Here is a 20,122-nt window from a genome sequence, read left to right as displayed (position 1 = left end):
TTGAAAAAAAAATCCTTTATTTTTCCATGATCTTTCTCCATACATTTGTGGTGTAATAAATAGACAGGGAGAAAAATGTCAATTTTACTAATCTCCCTTGCCATTTCTGAATGATAATGCTTTTTCCCCCACACTGCAAACAGATTTTCATAGAATTTACAACCAAAAATAAAAAATAAAGCTTGACACAAGCTGAAAATACTGCCACCAGCTCTCTGTACTCACTGTCAGATAGACCTTTCTGAGCTGTGACGCTGTAGCAAATCCTCAGGAACAAAAATATATATATTTATATTTATATATTCACAGTTCAAAGTATTTACACATAAGAATCCAAAGGAAAATGGGCAGAAAAAGACGTTTCTACAAGAAACAATCTTTCAAAAGGAAGTACAAATCGGTTTTATGTACAAGATGCATCATTTTCTTTAAATTAGCTATTCAACCCCTTTTTTCATATAATGATCCCTGAAAAATATTCATTTTAAATACTCCATTTGTCGCTCATAAAAGCAGAACGATGCATCATCACTCCCCATCATGATAAAAAAAGCCTCATTCCTCAATACAAACCATTATTTTCCTGTACAATATAAACATATTTAAAAAGAAAAATAACAAAAAAGGGGAGACCTTACCCTGTGAGTGAACTCATGTTAAAGGACACGTTTCATAGCTTGTTCTTGTGAGAGCCATTTGGCCTGATGGGAGGTTAGAAGCCTCTAGTGCATTTATTAACATAACCAAATCACAAAGAAAAGCACAGTGACCATGTTGCCTTGCAGATCAGAAAGTCTTCCGCTTTCGAAGCGAAATTTGGCTGAATGAGGCTATAATAGTTTTCAAACTTTTTGATGGTTAAATACTGAGCAAAATGCAGAAAGACCCCAAGCGGGTCGCTCGAAGTACCAGTGAACTTGAAACACACACACACATAGGAGGAGACAAATGGAAGAAGGTTTGCCTTTAGAGCCGTGACACATTAAAGTACACATTTGGCACTCTATTCAACTCTGTACTTGATATTCTGCATCCACTGCTGGCAGTTTCAGGTCGACGGACCTAATACTCCAGGGTCTGATCCTAAACATCGGTGCATGTACTTAGACTAGATTTATTCGTTGAATTGGTGTCAGGGCAACCCTTTTGTAAAGCATCAGTGCTGTGCGCCAGTTACAGCACTCACAAAGAACTCCAAATACTATGAAAACCCATGCTGAAACCAGTGCAGGTGGATTTCACCATCTTAAAGTGAACTGGTGGAGAAAATTAGGAACATACGTTTGCAGAATAGCAGCATCATGGTGAGATTCGCTCCATAATAGAAAATTCAGCACTAGTGCCGGAATATGCATGAACCTAATTGGACCTCTGCATGTTTATCTGCTAAAAGAGTGAGCTGACATGACGAACACAGAGTTAATACTAAGCTGTACAGCTTTAAAGTGGAATCTGATTGAAGACCAGCAGCTTTCTGTCTTTGCATTTTACAAAAGCTAGAGGGCAGAAGACATGCTCAAATCCAAAGATCACAGAGATGACTAAAAATGGCTTGAATAAATGAAAGAATAAAGTGTAGTGTATTGTATGATTTGCTTTTATCCATTAAAAATTGTCCAGTCAGTAACCTGCCACATAGGTGCAGCGCTGGCTGAAATATCGTAGGAGCGTTTCGCTTTGTGTATATTTGCCTGAGCTGTGGACCTTTTCTTCTGATTTGTTTTGTGGCCGGCGCAGGTGTGCTTTTGTTGAATGTTCTGCAAACTAAAGACAATTCACCCAATTACCCCAACAATGGTTAGTGTCACAATGAATGCTAAACCTTGAGGGCACGATACAGTGAAGTCCAACTTCATGCAAGTTCAAAAAAAAAAACGTGATAGGAGCTTTTTAAAACTGAATTTTGTGCCTGTGGAACAGACGTGAGCAGCTTAAAGTGTTTGGGGTCCAAGTTCATGGACGGGGAGGTCTCTCCATAACCAAACTGCAGAAGAAAAGGGGACTGACGAGGAGCAGGAGCTCCACGGCAAAGACAAACTGTGCCAAATGGGCAGACAACAAAGTCAGCGCCCAAACATTTGGGAGGGAAATAAGTCAATTTCCAAAGAGGTCAATGGAAGAGTGGCAGAAAACTTATTTTTTATGCTTGAAAGAGCACCTGTAATTTGTAAACAATCATGAAAAAGTAAAAAAAGAAGTCCCAGACACTTAGCTGCACGATGTATCCAGTGGATGTGTTGGATTTTACCCACTATTTCCTCTGTAGCTCCAGAAGATGGGGCGTCTGGGCTTGTTGTTGGGCAGTGCATGTTTTTAACAAAGTTCTCACCTATATGCTGGGGTTAGTTTAAGGTTCCCCTGCAGTTTTCTGCACCACAGAGGCACGGTATCTTCTCGTCCTCGATGGGGAACTTGTAGTCGTAGGTGATCTCCTCGTTAACATTTATTGGCTGCCGGGAGTAGATGACGATCTTTTTCTGTGACTCCACAGTGATGACCTTGGCATAACAGTTTGGCTGGGAAACACAAAGTAGTACACCATTAATATGATTTTTGGCTTCAAAACAACCTTTTGTCAAAAAAAACGTCCAAGCAAACTCACATTGCAACTGTGATTGATGAAGCGAGCAAAGTTGCCACATTTGGTTGCATCTATAATGGTATCGTGATCCACACGGAACATGTAGCTACTGCCGATGCCCTTTTCCTCATAGCGCTTCTCTCGCATGTCTGCGATAACCTGCAAAGAGACGAGGAAATTACGAACAGCCCGGCCAAAAAGCAGTGATGCTGAGAGTTTGGTTAGCTTCATGCTCACCTGTCGGATATTCTGGCCAACATATTCGATAACCATCTCATCAGCAGCAATAGGTTCCATGGCGAACAATCCCCAGTCATGAATGTGACTTTTACAGAACCGGATTTTCTTTTTACGGAACTGTGGATAAGTTGTGACTCATTAGATTCAGACTTGGCTCATATTTTGAATGGTGCTGTTTTGTAGGATATGCAAGACGTGTATAGCTGGGTTTTGCTTGTCCTACCTTGAGCTGGTTGAACTTGAGGAGGTCACTGTCGCAGCTGAAGGATGACAGCAGGCGCCGCTGTTCAGACCGCCGCTCTGAACCTGCCCTAGTGGACACTTGGGGCTGTGCTGGAATACTCTTCCCCTGTGAGAAATCACACAAAAACACAATCAAGATCAAGACCTTCAGCAAACTAGCTTAATGAAGTATTGATTGTGAGTAAACTCCAGTATTTTATCCCTGTGGCCCACCTGAGTGTCCACATCAGGCTCTTCGGACTGCAGGTGTGAGCTTTTCAAGTACTTCATTTTGTCTTTCTTGTCGATTTTGTAGTAGCCCTCGCTGCGGGCACAGCCGGTGACATGGTCGCGTATACCATCCTCTTTCCGCTTCTTTTTCAGCCCTGATGTGCTGCCCATGTTGGTAGGTTCAGAGGAGTCAAGGAAATACAGCTTTCTTTACATGCACAGATACGTTTCCACATTACAGGTCTGCAAATACTAGCAATTAATAAAAAAAATTTAACACAATAGTCAACGAGTAAGACAGTTCCAAAAATGTGAACACTGGTGTTCTATTCGAGTTGTAGAAAAATCAAGAACTGCAATTCAATTACACCATTCCATTTGGAGCCACAAGGAGGCCTAGCGGCACCAAACTAAACTGAAAAAGGAAGAAATGACTCTTCCATTGTTTATTCAAATGTAATTCCATTTGCTGCCATTAGGGTCACAGATATTACCAACGGCCACTTTAACAGGATTTTACCCTTAAAAAGTCATTGTCATTGATAAAACAATGGATCTCTCTTGTTCGCTAAATTTCACTTGTGACTGCACCTTAACATTGTAGCAGTAAAGGATATGAGGATGGTGGACCCAGAGGGTGTCGTTGAGCCAGTCGTTGCCATTGTCCTGCTGCAGCATCTTGTCATAAGTTATCTTAAGGTAGGAGATGTCCTCCTCATCAATGCCAAAATTCCAGATGTCATATAAGATGGTCATCTCCTCAAATTCTGAGCGGGGTAAGAAGCTGGTGTGGGCCGGTGATGACACGGGGGAGTGCATGGACAACAACAACTCTTGCCAGCCCCGTCTCTGTCGGCGCGTCTTCTGAATAGGTTCCTCGACGTAAAGCAACCTGTCTTCTAGCTCAGGTATGACCGTCTGGGTTTGGTTATTCTCTTCTTCCAAGGCTCTGGAGTCACCATCTTCTCTTTTGAAGGTGTCTGAAGGGTGTTCTGGGTACAGGTTGTTTACTGGTAGATCTGGAGGTAAAGAGGCCACCATTGGAGCTGAAGGCTCTTCAGAATCTGAAGGCGTGGTCACTTGTCCCTTTTTAGACTTGGGGCGTCCTAGTTTCCTCTTGCTTGGTGTAGTATCTAAGGGCACAGGAACAGGTAGGTCTTTTGGAGCAGCAGAAGAGGAAGTCTCTACAGAAGTGGGAGAGGAGCCTTGGGGAGGCAGAGGTGGCTCCTGAAGTGAAGCAGCAGGAAGGGGAGGACCAGGGAATGGGGAAGAAACTGCATTGTTAGGTAGGCTGGCCTGAGGAGAGGCGCTAAGTAGAGGTTCTTTAAAGAGAGACTTCTCCTCCAAGCTCTCTGACGAGGCCTTCCTGTGAATGGGAAGGCCTGCAGATAAAGCAGCAGAATCAGGGAAAGCTGGGGCGAAAGTAAGGTCTCTACCCGGAGTCCGAGGGATACCAGCGCTGAGGACAGGGGATTGAGCAGGGTAAGAGAAAGGGCTGCCGTGATTATGCGGCGAGCTCAAGCTGTTACCTGTTAGTGGCGTGTCGCTACCTGGTGTGACTGGAACTGTATCAGTGCTTTGAGACTTGCCCAAGCCCCGGGATCTGTCCATAAGATCTCTCCCCGGTGTGCGTGGGATGTCCTCTTCCGTAGGCAACCGCCCACGGACAGGTATATCCGGCAAAGCTTCAGGAGGCGGCAGAAAGGATCGAGCTTCAAGAGCATGATTGGAGGGAAATGGAAGGTGCATTGAGGGCGTAGGAAGAGAATGAGGGATTGCGGCTTCTGATTCTAGGGAAACTGGGCCAACCCGCCCAGGGGTACTGGGAAAGTCTTCTATAGGGATCTTTGGTTGGGAGTCCAGATCACTGTCTGCAAACGAACCTGTTGGAGTGGCTGGCCGCAAGCTACCGACATCCTCCAGGGTGGCTTCAGCTTTGGACACTGGAATACTGATGGCCAAATCTACGTCGGGTTTATCGGCTGAAAAGAGATGACAACACATTATGATCAGACTTCAACATAGAATACTCAACTGCCACGGGAACATCAGGCTAAAAAATACAGTCAGGACACTGACCTGGCAGTCCTTTGGGTGATGGGGGCCACAAGTCTTCAACTCCAGACTTGATTGAGCTCACTGCAGTATGCTTGTGATTGATCTCTGGCTCATCTAACGCTTCCAGCCTGCCCAACTCATTTGGTTCCTCTTCTAGTGGTGGTCCTGTGGGGGTACTGGGAGCTTTTACGTCAGCATCCTCCTCTTCAGAAGATGAGGATGTGGAAGATGAGGACGACGATGAGGTTTGTGCATCGGCTTCATCTTCATCCTCTATTCCCTCTACCTGTTCTTCTTCTTCCTCCTCTTCCTCCTCTGAACTTGATTCGTAGTCGGACGAGCTCTCGCTCCCAGAGGAACCAGAACCAGATTTGGAGGAGGAGGATAAGCTAGAAGATTCTGGGGGGGGATTAGTGAAGGTCATTACCTCACACCAATTACAGCGACCACAAGAGCACAATATTTATCAACCTCAAGCCATTAAACTCATTACCATCATCTGATGAGTCAGATGATTCACTCCCACTGGAGTCTGATTCGCTCTTCTTTTCATCATCTTCCCCATCCTCCATAACCTAAGAAGGCATGTTTACATTAGGCTCAAATAAGTGCATAGAATATATATAGTACACTGTACATAAAGCCTAATACCTACACTTGATTAAGGTTTGCTAAGAAATACAGTGAATTGGTGCTCACCATGCCAGAGGACAACCTCTCAGAGGCATCTTCCACTGGCTCCTCTTCATGATCTGAAGGTGATGACTCCTCTTTGCCAGAAGTTTCCTCCTCCTCTTCGCCTTCGCTGTCAAGCTCCAGAGGTCTGGCTGGCCTTCGCTTTGCAGAAGTACCACCGCCATCCGTTCTGGATCCGTCTGTGTGAAGATCTATTCTTTCTGATTCTGAGAACCGACCTTACCATGTTAGTTTACAGAAATGGCATGAGACCGTGTAAAGCATTGTCACTTTAAAGCCAACAGTTTTTCAGTTTGAGTAAGTGGTCCATGTTTTAGTTTAAAGATCAGAAATCTGATAAACTGAGCAAGTATGTCAAGCACACACCTTCATCTTCCAGCTCATCATCGACAGGTGTGGATGGTCGCACCCTCTTATTGTCAGTGGAAGATGTTGGTTCAGGGGGCTGTTTCCTCTTAACCTGCAAACAAATGAGTAGCAATTGATAATGAGCAACTTTAAAAATATAATAGCAAACTAACAAATACACTTGGTGATAGTTTGGTACCTTGAAGGATGGTAACCGGATGGCACCACGCAGGCCTATGCCGAGACCCATTCCCTCGAATCCCATACCCTCAACCTTGTTCCAGTTTTCCAGTAAGCTAGAGGATATAGTCTCTTTGGGTTTGGCCCGTTCTTTTTCGTCATCTTTGCCCTCACCTGTCTTCACAGGTGTAATCGTAGCCTGCAGGTGCAGAAACATGACAACAACAAATAATTCTGTTAGTATAATGACATGACCTCAGGTTAATAAACTGGGGTTTTCTTTTTGACTAATTGTTTCAAAACTTCTTGGAAAATTCAGGTATGGAATCAGCTAACATTTGATTAAGAGCAAGATAACATAAGTTAGGGATAATTTTAAGCTGTCCATGTTTGTCTACTGCTATCTGCAGATTAAATATCAATTTATCAACCCATCCCAGGAAGGTTTTAGGAAATGTAATATTATTATATTAACTTGACACAATCATAATATTATTATTATTTATTAATGCATTATTATTGGAAGCTAAAACACTGTTTTGATCATTAATAACATTTTTCAGCCAGAGTTGGGTTTGACGCATTTCATTTTGCATTATGTCAGTGCAGTTCAGAATCATTTAGGATGAATGTACCATGATGTACTCTATTTGAACTGAACAAGAAGCCATTTAAAGGGAAATTATATTTATGACTTGACACTGATTTTGTATCTGGCAGGACTTAAAGAGCTTGAAAAGCAAATTTACTGCATTTGTTATTATTTATTTGAAGAACTATTTACATATTCAGCAACAAGTATCATGTAACATTTAAAACAAGCCTGAGTTTATAGAATGTCACTTACCTTAGCCGAACGCTCCTGTTTGTCCCACCACTCATCAAACGCCCTGAAGGCCACCACCTCCACCATCTTGCGGTTGAGATCTCTTTTCATAATGGACTTCAGCTCCTTGACAATAAGCGTAAGCACTGCATCCACAGTGGCTTTGTGTGGGTCTTCCTTTTGGGGCTCATAGCCTGGAGGGGGAACAGCAGGGTTGAACTTGGGCATGTTGGTTAGATGCCAGGGCTGCTCCTGACCCACAGTGCTTGCAGGCGCACCAACCATAGACAAAGGTGGATACGGGCCTCCAAACTGCATGGCGGCAGCAGCGCTGGCACTTGCAGCAGCCCCGCTGATGAAGTGAGGGTAAGGGTATGGCCGCTGGCTTTGTGCCATGCGACTTAACATCTGAGTCTGCATCTGGAAGGACATGTGAACGCTTCCCCACTGAGTTAAGGAGCTCATGAGGTCCATCTGCATAATGGGCATCATGCCAGGGGGATAAGGGTGCAACGGGTGTAGCATCGGATGGGGGACCACGCCAGGTGGGCCAGTCAGGTGTGGTACGGTTGGAAGAGGAGGTAGTTGCAGTGCGAAGCCAGCCTGTGGAGGAGGCAGTGGGGGAAACCCTGGCGGGGGCATGGAAATGGTCTGCATTGGAGACATCGCAGAGTTGACCACAATGCTTTCACAATCCCCACTAGCATTCGGTGTGCCAGGCATCTCATCATCGGAAATCTCCATGTCTTCACCTGATGACTGATGGTCCTGTGTAAAATAAATAAATTAATTAATTAATACATTTGCCAACATCTGTTGCATTTGATTATAAACACTATCTATTGGCCTGTATTGCCTCTGGCCTTGTGCAACTACGAACAGAACAATTTCTTAACCACCCCCCCCCCTTTTTTAACCTGATCTAGACAAAGTTCTAATGAAGTTCTATTGCTCTTAGTGAGCATAATATTGAGTCCTTGATAAATTAACTTATAAGTAAGTGTTATTTTAGTATTATTTACATATTTACTCATGTTTTGAATTAGCTTTTATTTTTATATTTTCAGCTTATTTTTACAATTTTTAGTTTTGGTCATTTTGATAAATGCTTTTTATTTATTTCAGTATCATTTTATTTATTTCAATATCATTTATTATCTTTAATGATTTTAGTTTTAGTTTTTGTAAAATAACATTTGTGTTATGTTATTTTAAGTTTAGGTTGGTCATCTAATATTAAACATTTTTATTTACTTCAGCTTTATTTCAATAATTTACCAACTGTAATAATTACAACACTGTGACAAACAAACAAAAGTTGTTTTTTTTTTTTTTTTAATAAAGCAAAAGTACCACTACTAAACATGTTTGTTTTCCAATGAAAATTGTAAATCAGATCACCTAGAACTGCATGACTTGTTCACAACACAAATGATACAGGACTAGTTATGCATCAAAATTTTATTTATATTTTCCTTAAATCACTAACCCTAAAACAGTAATAATATTCTCTTGAAACAATCACTGTAAGTCGCTTGAATGTAGGAACCCAAACACTTTCACATATGGCACAGCTCTTGCTGAATTATGGTTTTGGAGATTCAATAAGAACAGCACTTTCCTGATGGTCCAGCTTTCAAGCAGGAAGTAAAGCACAAAAGTGAGCTAACGGCTGTTTATTTTTTCTCGTCTTAAACTACGGTAAGAGGAAGTGAAAGTGTGTTGCACATAAGCGCCATCCACAGTAGGATAAGATTTCATTGGGTTTGCCATACAGAGCTGGGGACTGTGCAAACAATGCAAGAGAGAGTCTTATTATGCACTGAACGCTTATGTTCTTATTGCTGTGCAGACGTCCAATATTCTCGGATTTTCTATGGAATGCAATGCTTAGCCTATTTTGTACGGATTAACATGTAGCACTTGAACTGTACCAGGCTAAACTTTCAATTTTTCAACATGCTGCTGAAATGTTACAGACAGCAGAGTGGCAAAATCTCAAGCACACAAGGAAATGACCAGTGATGCCAAGAAGTCTCCTGGCTAAACCTATGGGTTTAAACAAGCCCCACACAGCATACGGAGATTTAAATGATAGAAAGAAAAAAAGAAGAAGAAAAAACACATGCTTGGAGATTCTGAAGGGGGAAAAAAATGCAAAAACATGTTGTTTCGGCAGCCAGATTGCACAATTTCATCTACTGCTGAAATGTGAAACAAAAGGGAAAGAGCCTCCTTAAAAGCAGATGAGTGCAGTTTCTGCTTACATTTCTCCTGGGTCCTGATACCCTCCATACAACTCATAATATCATATTTAATACCACATCAGAAGCCTCTGAGTAGTTAGACACACTACGAACTAATAGCCAATAGTAGCAAACAACAATAAAGCAATTTAGAGGTTAAAAAAAAATCACTGTATTTATAAATACTATGGTAAAATTTTAGACAACAATTTATTTTTGCAATCTGGCACAAGCCAAAAACATAGCTGCATTTCATTGAACAAGTAAGCAGAACATTTTGCTTCATAAATATATTAATTACAAAAACTGAATAGCTGAATCATTGAGGCCTACGAATCAGTTCATTTCATCTGAACAAACTGAATCAATAATTCAAAAACATGTATACGCTTTCAGTATGATTATTCTGGAGCTTCTTTTGAAACAATCTGTATTTTATAAAGCACTATATTAAGGGTGTGTGATATGACACTTTTTGATCATGGATGAAAAAAAATTCTGCTTTTAAAGAAATATTGTAGTATTGTGCTACAGTGCATATTCTATCACCTGCAGTTCTGGCGCCTCCGTCTCAAGATACCGTACAATGCGACAAACATTCACATCAGTGTTAATTCAGATAGAGTACTTTATTTGCATATGCTTTAGAGCCGTTTAACATTTAATTCAAACGCTATTCTGACGTGCCCTTTTTTGAGGGGGTACAGCCGAAGCAAGCGAGTGAGTAAATGTTGGTATAAAAATAAATCACTTACTACCGTATTTTTCGGACTATAAGTCGCACTGGACTATAAGTCGCATTTATTTAGAACCAGAACCAAGAGAAAACATTACTGTCTACAGCTGCAAGAGGGCGCTCTATGCTGCTCAGTTGTAGACTACAGGAGCACTGAGCAGCATAGAGCGCCCTCTCGCGGCTGGAGACGGTAATGTTTTCTATTAGTTCATTAGTATTAGTTCATTTCTCTTGGTTCATGTCAAATTAATTTTGATAAATAAGTCGCACCTGACTATAAGTCACAGGGCCCTTATAGTCGGGAAAATACGGAACTCTTGACTGAAGAACTTTAATACAGTTGCTTTACTTTAATAATAATAAATTGATAAAGTGTTTAATTTTATATTTGTTCATTACATTTCTATAAAATAAAGCACTGTTTTATTTGTATATGTATTTGTAACATATCTTTGTCGTAATTTTTTAATAGTAGATAAAATAAAGATTTTTTTATCTTTGCTCACCTTAGCCCAAAAATTTGTCGTTCTTTATTATATTTTGTTACCTAGAAATGCTTTATAATAGGGATATTAGTTTGGTTGTAATGCTCAGACAACCAACATGACAAAGAATCATGATCAAATCGTGATTCGTGATATAAAAATAAATGAAAAAAATTCTTATATGATATTTTTGCCATATCGCCCATCCATGCATTATATAAATTAAGGTGACTTGACAGTAAAGTTCAGGAAAGAGAGATCATATCTCAGGTCTTACCGTGTCCATTTTGTCGATGGGCGTCCGTGGTTCTCCTGCCCCACTTTTACTGTGCATGAAGGGCGACACAGCCCTAGAATTTGCCAACAGGGAAGCAGTACCAAGAATAGGTTCATCGTCGTCCGAATCAGGAAGTGGCGTTGGGCTGATGTCCTCCAGGCCGGTGCTAGAAGGGCGTGAGGGCCGCTGGGGTGGAATGGGGGAGAGCTGAGAGGATGATGAAGAAATCGGACTCCCGTCCATGCGCACCTCAGCATCAGAGTCTCCGCGTTCATTCAGGTAGGGCTTAAGAAGCATTTCTATGCGCGAGTCCAAGCTGTTGCGCTCAGAGTCCTGGGTCGGGGTGCCCAGTGATGGGCAGAGCTCCGGTGTGGAGGGGGGAGGTGTGGCTGGTTGGGATTCTGGTGCAGGGGGTGGCGGCTCGGGCATTGGCGGTGTTACAGGCCCGTCTCTGACAGGCATGAAGTCAGTACTCGGGGGAGGCGGGGCTTGAGGCGGTCTCCTATAATCCACTTCCCGTTGTACAGGCTGGTGGAAAGAAGGCTCTGTGTGAGGGTACACTGGGGGAATTGGGGGTTGATAAGGAGAGAAAGCATTTTTGAAATTTCCACTGGCTGGTGGCGGCGGCGTGTGCGCAAAAGCAGGTGACGGCGGCTCGGGGGGCTGATGTTGCTTAAAACTGGGCGGTTGCTCTGCGTTACCACGATGCACCCCTCCTCCTGTACCATGGACATAATGCCTCTCCGGTCTTCGGTTGTAGGCATCCTGGAATTTAGTTTCATGCCGTCTCGACTTGTAGCCTCCCGAGGATTCAGCACGGTTCGACTGGAATGCCGGAGTGCCTTGCCTGCTGGAGTAGCTGGAGTCCTGAGAGAACGGGGTGCCTGATGGCCGCGGGGTGTGCGGGGTACCCTGGGACTGAGGCGTATCCTGCCTTAGGCTGGAGTAGGCTGTATCTAGGGATATGGGTGTGTTGGTGCCGCCCGGTGTGGCCGTGCCTCCGACTGCAGAAGAACTGCCTTCGGACAGTCTTCGCAAGGGCTGTGGATACAAAATAACCTCCAACTTAAATGCATTTCTGAATATCACAATGAAAACTTTCTGTAAACAAAATCACTGGTTTGGCCTTTACTAATGGCATTGACAATTAACACACTAATCAAATACACTGTATAAACATTAGTTAATGGCACTCTGTTTTCAAATGGCTGCAATGTGTGATAATGGCCATAACTGAGGGGGGACCGTTCAAAGTGCATGTTGAAATAGCGTGCAGCTCTCTGCTGGTAGCAGTTATTATGTGCATTTCAGTCTGTGTCCATTTAACCACCTGCTGAACTGATAAACTGGATTAGAGATAAAGATGTTTCTGCTGGAGACAGCATGTTATACAGTGTGTTGATGTAAAATACCTTTTGCACTAAAATTACGTGTTAACTAGATTCAGACATTTAAATGTATTGACTTGTCATGATAAAAATCTCAATACTCCACATTACGATAAAATGAATCCAGCTACACAAAGCTGCTTTGATATTGGCTCTCTTCATGCAGCTGTAAAAAGATCTGTTTTTAACTTTTTGTTTTGCAGTACAATCTTAAACATTCTGATACTTTCTTTAATTAATGTCACATTTAATGGCATAATCTGGTTTAGTTTTTACCAGCAGGGCTTCAGCCAAGCTGCGTGGAGAAACTTCACAGGCCTCTTCACCACCCACTGGAAGAGTGAGCGGAGTATAACTTCCATTGATCAGACGCTGGAAGTACCTTAGGCGATTTTCACCTGAACAGATGGATGAGAGAACACAATTCTTCAATGAACATAATTAATGAAACACAGTGTGGGCAACATTTGAATGAAGTATTCATATTATATATATTTGTGGCATTACAATCTAAGAAAGAAAGAAAGAAATGTTTTATATTGTCCAACATAAATTTGTTACATTTTCAGTTGTCAAGTCACTTTTATTTGTATAGCACTTAATACAATACTGATTGTGTGAAAGCAGTGTCAAACAGGAAAATTATTTTTCAATAATGCAAGAATACAATAACAAAGAGTCATTTTCTTGTCACAAAAACATAACTGAAAAAATAATCTGTGTCAGTATTAATAGAAATATAATAGCCAAAATATTATTGGAAAGTAATCTCACATGAAAATAAAGTACCACGTCTGTAAAATGTTACATTTTGTATCTTAAAATTGTGAAATTTATTTTAACATCTATATATATATATATATATATATATATATATATATAATATTATATACATAAAAACCATCTACATATACACATCAAATAAGAAAATGACAGTATAATGCATGAAATGCATGCACTTGGCATTCAAGTCAATGACAATAATAGATGAAATGGTACTGTCTCTTTAAGAGAGGGGAGACCCACTACAGCTGTCATCCTGCCTTCAGGATCTCACTTTTACAAGGTTAACGACGATTTAGTGTGCTTGTCCTTCAGCAAATATTCTAAATGAAGGGTTTAACATTACCAGTATTTTCATTTGTACAACAATTACGCTTTAGTTGTGGTTAACCACCTCCTATTTTTCTAAAACATACATTTTTCATCTCAATACTTGCATACATATTTTAGAGGTAAGACAAATTTGCTTCAAACTATAGCTAAATATCCAACTAATAGATAAAATGATTCCGTTTCACGTAAAACGTCAAAGCAAACATTAGTTAATCCCTCATCCGCTGAGTTGACGATTAGTGGTTACCAAGCAACCAACGTAAATGTTTGCACGTGACTTCATGTCACAAACAAACTATTCAAATATACAAACACATGCGGTATTTTAGTGTAACTCGGTCAGACAACATTCCTCTGATAATATTAAATCTATAAATGTCCAGTTTAGTATTTGAACACATAATGCATCCTTACCTTTAGGGTCCAGCTCCACGTGGATAATGTTGCCCATGACAGACGTGTTGTGCAAGTTCTGCACAGCATCCTTCGCCGCTTTGACGGTCCCGAAAACAACTTTAGCAATTCCGAGATGTTTTTTGTTCTTCGGATTGTACAGGATTTCCACCTCCTCGATTTCGCCGAACTTCTTGCACATGTCGGTGAGGAATCCCTCTCTGACGTTGTCGTTGAGCTTGGCAAATGTGACCTCCTTTGGAGGCACGCGACCGATGTAACACTCATCGATCTAAGGAAAAGAAAAACGTTGCTTTTTAAAAAAAAAAGGAAAAAAAAGAACGTTTTTTTCTACTTCAAAACGGACCAACCGTTATCTGATGCCCTGTTTGCACGTGCCTCTAGTACAACTGAAAACAGAACGTTAAATCACTTGTTTCTTACATTCTAAAGCAAACAATACGTTAGATGTATACGAAGCGTTGTGTTAACGTCAAACGTCCTGAAGTTGGCATAACGTTACTTGAAAAATAGACACATGTGTCAAGGGGGTGTGACTGAACTACCTTAAATTTAGGAACCGGGAGATCAGTCTCCTTGTACTTTGTCCACAGACGACCGATTCTCGGGTCTCGGACGATGTCCACGGGTGGCATTCCGGGGTTCTGCAAACAAAACAAGCACTTTTATTAACACTTTACGCGTGGAAGTGTATTCACAGACAGCACTCTCAAACCCGGCATGTCACTACTGTCACTAGAACCGGCGCGGTACAGCGAGAGCTCGTCTCTCACTAGTTTAGCTTTCAAACGAGTGGTCAGTCGTGAAAGTTTGGCAACGGTGTAACTCTTTGATGTGCTGTGTCAGGTGTTTACAACGCGAGTGTGTTAACGTTAGATCCATTCACTTCGCGGGTCGATGTGTCCGGTTCTGGCCGTTGAAACGGCTCAGTTCGCTCACCGGCACGTTGAAGGTCTGTCCATCGTAGCGATACAGTTTGTGCGATCCCTTTTTCAATGCTGGGTCAATAATCAACTTGTAACTTCTCCAATGACTTCGTTTCTCTCCCGAGCTGCAGATAGGATGGCTGTTCTCCATTCCGTTCGCCAAACCTAACGAAGAGATGACAAAAACACAGAAAGTACGCTTCATAATCCTGACATGGCAAAGGTTGATATCTGCACACAATCAGTAACGTTACGTTGTAGAAACGGGGGGTTTGAAGCGGTGCCCGAAACAGACATTACAGAGGAAGAAAAAAAGAGAAAGCTTACTTGAACTCTGTCTTTTACCGTGATCTTCATTTAGTTTGTTTCTTTCTCCAGGTCTGGACATCTTGTGTCCGATCGAGTAGTTGTATATAAAACGGCTAGATCTTGAACGTTTCGCCGATCACATTACATGATTTTAAGGATACTGCCTCTTTTTTGCGAGCCAACACATATTGTGTGCCTCTAGTCTGGGGTTTCTGTCTCTCCCACAATACACCACTATCTGAACCTTCCTGCACATTCGACACGCGCTTTCGATTTATTATTTTTAATTGTTACCCCAAAACAGAATTTTTATTTGACCGTCAAAAACACATACGAATGATACGAATGGAGTTGTCTGCGGTAAACGAGCAGGAAGTGAACATATGTTGAATTTCGAACAGAAACACCAACGCTTTGAACGCGTTGAATCTGCACGATAGATTTACATGGACGTTAAATACAAGATGGACATGGAGGAGCGACGCTGGGGAAGGTTGTTAAAACTGAATTGGGACACGCGCTGGAAGCCCAAATGATTTGGTTTAGAAACGAACTGCGTTTTTGTTTTAATTTAAACATTTATTCCTGAATATTTAATTAAGTCTTGCATTCAGAATGTGTCAGTAAAATACACTTACACAAGGGTCCACCTTATATAAACAAAACAACAACAAAAAAGTTTTTTTTATTTTATTTTAACATCTAATGTTATGTACTAATATTAGTTGTGATACATTTCTCAATTCCAACCATTCCCAACATTGTTTGATATTCTGCGGTGCTTGGGCAATTGGCTGGTTAACAGCAGCTCTCTCTCTAGCCAATCAGATTGAAGCACCGGGCTAGATTCAGCTATTAGAAGCACAGCCTTCAGTTCTTCCTACAGAGAGCAGAAAGAAGGCTGAATGCAGGCGCAGCCATTTTCTCCTACATTGGGACTCAATGGCCAAAATGGGTTTCCTTTGTTCCTAAAGGGATCTAATTGATTTCATCAGCCTTTTATGGACTATTTAATACATACAGTGTTTCTGTTTACAGGATCTGAGAAGAAGGAAGATGAAATGTTGGATGATATCCCTTTGACATTTTTTTTGTACTTTTTTTCCTCTTCCTGGAAACCATCTTTGTCCCAGCAAACTAGGTCATGGCACACCCATATAACAGCATTTTATTCTTTAGTAAAATGCTACTGAATAAACATTTTGCATTTGATTATTATATTACTACTAACTAGACTTTAAAAAGAGAAAGAGAGAAAAAAACATGAAAATTACCAACTGCTTTTAAGCCCCTGCCTTGTTTAGGGCCAAGCATTAATCAATAAGTAAGTTTATCTTTATTGTCTTTGCTTATTTAGCTGCAGAATAAATGTATTATTGCTAATTTAACAGGCATTTTATTTAAACTGGCTGAATGTGTATTTATTTTTAGTGCTCCCTAAGTGTCATTAGTTTTCAGCAAAGCTTTGTCTTCAGAACATTCAGTTGCATGCTGTTCTTTTTTAAATTATCTATTTAAATTGATTGCTTCTCACATTTCAGCAAACAAAGCAGGCCATAGAGAAAAAGGACGATTGGCCTTTTACAAAAATGCTGAATCACAGGTATGATTGATGGGGTTTGTGGTTGTTTTAATGCTCATCCTGGTTGCGCCTCAAAAAAAAACAAAGAAAACACTACATTACTATTATCAAAAAACATTTTTAAAAGTAAAATTATGTTTAAAGAAATATGTGGAATTCCCTTTTCTTTCATGACGTTTCTATTGGGAATAATGTATTCCTGATTTTACAATGGAATGGAAATCCCTTTTGTCAATTAGTATTTTCAGCAAGTGAACACTCGCTGTATATCTGACCTTGCGCCAAGGGCACACTTTAATTTCATAACACTATTAGTGTCATAGTGTACAGTTCACGCTAGAGGTATTGTATAAATATGACTATTAACATACATAATTATTAAAACACTAACAGAGATATTTACCTTAACATTTTGTTGAAATAATTCTATCAGGCCTAAACGATGAAGAAACAGGGACGTTTTCATTCCCATCTTCGGATCCTTTAACACTGGCTTTAAAGAGGGGGTTGGGTTGCAACGCCTAAAAGGAAGAAAACGACAATAACCATGTTTCTGCCGTCGTTTTTCGACATAATTCACAATTTAACACAGCTATCTGCGCAGTCTCCAACGAGTAGAGCTGCTGGAAATCTTGAGGCACTTTTAGATATTGTAATATGCAAACAATCCCTCTCTTTCTCTTCCTGAAGACAGAATGACGAGAGAGATTAACTCGCCCATTCATCACTCATCATCATTCAGAAGACAGAAAAAAATCATTTTTCTTTCCGAAGGTAATAGTTCATACGACCTTTTATGATAAAAACAAACAAAAAATGAATTGGGAATATTCTGTCATTGTTTAACAGGTAATAATAAAATCATATTTATCTTTAAAATTCATTTTTATAAATATAAAGTATTGTTTTTCATATTGTGATTTATTATAATTGTCAAAAAATAAACAGATTAAGGTAAAAAACTAAGAAGAAAAAAACAATCATTGTTGTAGACACCTCTTATTGCTGACCCATGTCCAATGCGACCTCAGAAATAGCCTGCTGTTTAATGGCTTCTCTGTTGTTTTCAATTTCAACATGGCGTCTTCACAAGGACATCATTGTGGAGAAGAAAGGCTGCCGCCCGCGCCATTTATGGGCGAGGCTGTCGGTCGCTCTTTCAAATGATTCTGTCTTTGTACGTGACAATCATTGCAAACACAAACTGACTACATGTGGTCGGAGGGGCTCGCCGTTTGAAAACAGAGGATATTGCACTAAACTCGCAGTAATATCTCTCGAGTGTAAAACGCGTCCTTGACGCCGCTGCTGCGCAAAGCGCTGGAAACCCTGTAGCACATAAACACACAGCAGTAATCTGAGAGTCTGGACGCTTGCCACGGGTTCTGGATTTAACTGCACTGCACCCAACCTAACCATTTAAGGTCGGAGAGAGACTCTCAAACCCTGTGTGGCATTTCAATCAGCAAGTACAAAGGGAATATCCAGTTCTCTGTGCGCTCTCTCGTCCCCCTTTCGAGAACATTCGGTGCAGTTTATTCGCCAGCCATTCAGAGGAACATTTGACGTGATGCATGCAGGATTGCGCACTACTTAGGTTCCTCAGACCTCTCCTGAATAAACCACACTGTTGCAACACATACCGGTATGTGGTATGCAGATTGTCGTGTTTTGCACAATTTATGACTTTATAATTGTGTATATTTAGCGTATTTAGTAACTCTAAAATGTGTAGAGAACGGTCATATTTATAACCCAAGCATTGTATTTTGTATTTTCTTATTCTTCTTCACTTTCCCCTTGTGCGCGAAGCCAATTTCAATTGATCAACCAGAGAATGGTGTTGCGCAAGGAAACGTACCATCTGTCTTTCTCTTTTAGAGGAGTCACGCTTGTTATTGCATGCACATCAATACGATTCTGTCTCTCGAGTCTCTGCCATAGTCTAAAGTAGGACTGATGTCCGAACATTCCAGAAAAAAGGACTGAAGACTACATCGTTTGCAGCCGCCCAAGGCTGAAGTGGGTCATGAGGCCGTTTTATGGCACTCTTGTGTTTAATTAGGAAAATCCTCTTTATCTTCGAAACCTGCGAACGCAAGCTGTTTCTGACGCGAGGATAGAAGTACAGAGATCTCGGTCGACACCAGTCTCTGTCTGTTACCCGATATGCAGAAGTGTACGAAAAGCTCCATTTGTGCTCTGGACAGCTGGAGTGGATCCTCGACAAATTACGACGTTCAGCTTCGCCATTAATCATATAACCTATGTCAGCTTTTTAGTTCTTAAAATGACATTCTTGAAAAGTTTATTCTTGAGGCACTCTTTCATGTGTGATATTTTGATAATTTAATGTAATTTTTTTGATGAAGACTAGGAGACGTCTGAAATCTAAATTAGCCTACAAAAGGGTTTTAATTACAGTAACGTGTGTAAATTCTCTGTAATATTATTATTATTTTTTTATACCTCAATCTAATATTCCATATTAAATCTGAGGAAACACTCAACCGATCCAGACGACGGTTCGCAATTGCATTTCTCACCATGGACAATTTTTTTTGTAACATTTCACTTTAGCTTTTTTATTATTATTTAGAATTGAGATAAAGATGGATTGTGACATTTAATAATATGGTAAGTATATATATGATATATATACAAAGATATGTTGCACTCAGTTAAATGTTTTATATTGCAATAAATCTAACTTCTTAAATTCATTGATGTCTTTGTATCTATTGACTTTTTTTTTCTTTTTCATATTCGCCTACTTGACTTATTCATGTAGCCTACATTTTTATTTTATTTTGCTGTGAGTGAACTGTTTTATAACCGGACGGGCCATATGGCGGGGAACGGTTTATCCGTTTATCGCTGCTGCTGTAGGCCGCTTTTGTCCTTCATTAATAGATTATGCTTTTTTTATGTACCTTAAAATTCATATAAATGATTTTATGAGAGCACGATGGGTTTTTATAATTATTTTGAGTAATTCCTCTCCGTTGCCACTGGAAACAGTAAATGGTCAGAGTCAGGCATAATACGACGTCTCCTGTCTGTTGAGGAATGAGAGGAGAACAACAACAACAACCTTTTGCGAGTCTCTCATTGGCTGCGATGATGTTGGGGGTGCATTAACTGACACCCATTGGCCAATGATCAAATTAAATAAGTGTTTGTTGTTAAACTCGAATGAGGTTTTGCTTTGTTAAACAACAGCCTTTATCTGGTTCTACATGCCTTCTCATATAACTTATG

At 40.6% G+C, this 20,122-nt stretch overlaps 1 protein-coding gene across 4 annotated transcripts; it reads right to left on the bottom strand.

The window, feature by feature from the left end:
* Window positions 1-19,049, bottom strand: LOC113054558 (histone-lysine N-methyltransferase SETD1B-A-like). Of its 4 annotated transcripts, none has more exons than XM_026220188.1 (19): window positions 17,858-19,049; window positions 17,265-17,382; window positions 14,984-15,135; window positions 14,590-14,688; window positions 14,045-14,315; window positions 12,791-12,912; window positions 11,127-12,167; window positions 7,404-8,150; window positions 6,576-6,755; window positions 6,395-6,488; window positions 6,032-6,234; window positions 5,826-5,907; window positions 5,354-5,731; window positions 3,892-5,256; window positions 3,278-3,453; window positions 3,045-3,170; window positions 2,819-2,938; window positions 2,603-2,740; window positions 1-2,516 (listed from the first exon to the last, which is right to left on the bottom strand). In XM_026220188.1, exons 3-19 carry the CDS (start codon window positions 15,119-15,121, stop codon window positions 2,343-2,345), a joined length of 5,454 nt encoding a protein of 1,817 aa, XP_026075973.1. In that variant the 5' UTR covers window positions 15,122-15,135; window positions 17,265-17,382; window positions 17,858-19,049; the 3' UTR covers window positions 1-2,342. The 4 variants fall into 4 exon arrangements, with proteins under 4 accessions (XP_026075973.1, XP_026075975.1, XP_026075972.1 ...); XM_026220190.1 differs by lacking the exons at window positions 17,265-17,382; window positions 17,858-19,049 and adding an exon at window positions 15,298-16,716 and having other exon boundaries at window positions 3,892-4,407; window positions 5,158-5,256; XM_026220187.1 differs by lacking the exon at window positions 17,858-19,049 and having other exon boundaries at window positions 17,265-17,452.
* Between the last annotated feature and the right edge of the window lie 1,073 nt (window positions 19,050-20,122).

Source organism: Carassius auratus, chromosome 35 (assembly GCF_003368295.1).
Source record: "Carassius auratus strain Wakin chromosome 35, ASM336829v1, whole genome shotgun sequence".
NCBI classification, from domain to species: Eukaryota; Metazoa; Chordata; class Actinopteri; order Cypriniformes; family Cyprinidae; genus Carassius; species Carassius auratus.
This window is presented reverse-complemented; position numbering and strand designations above follow the sequence as displayed.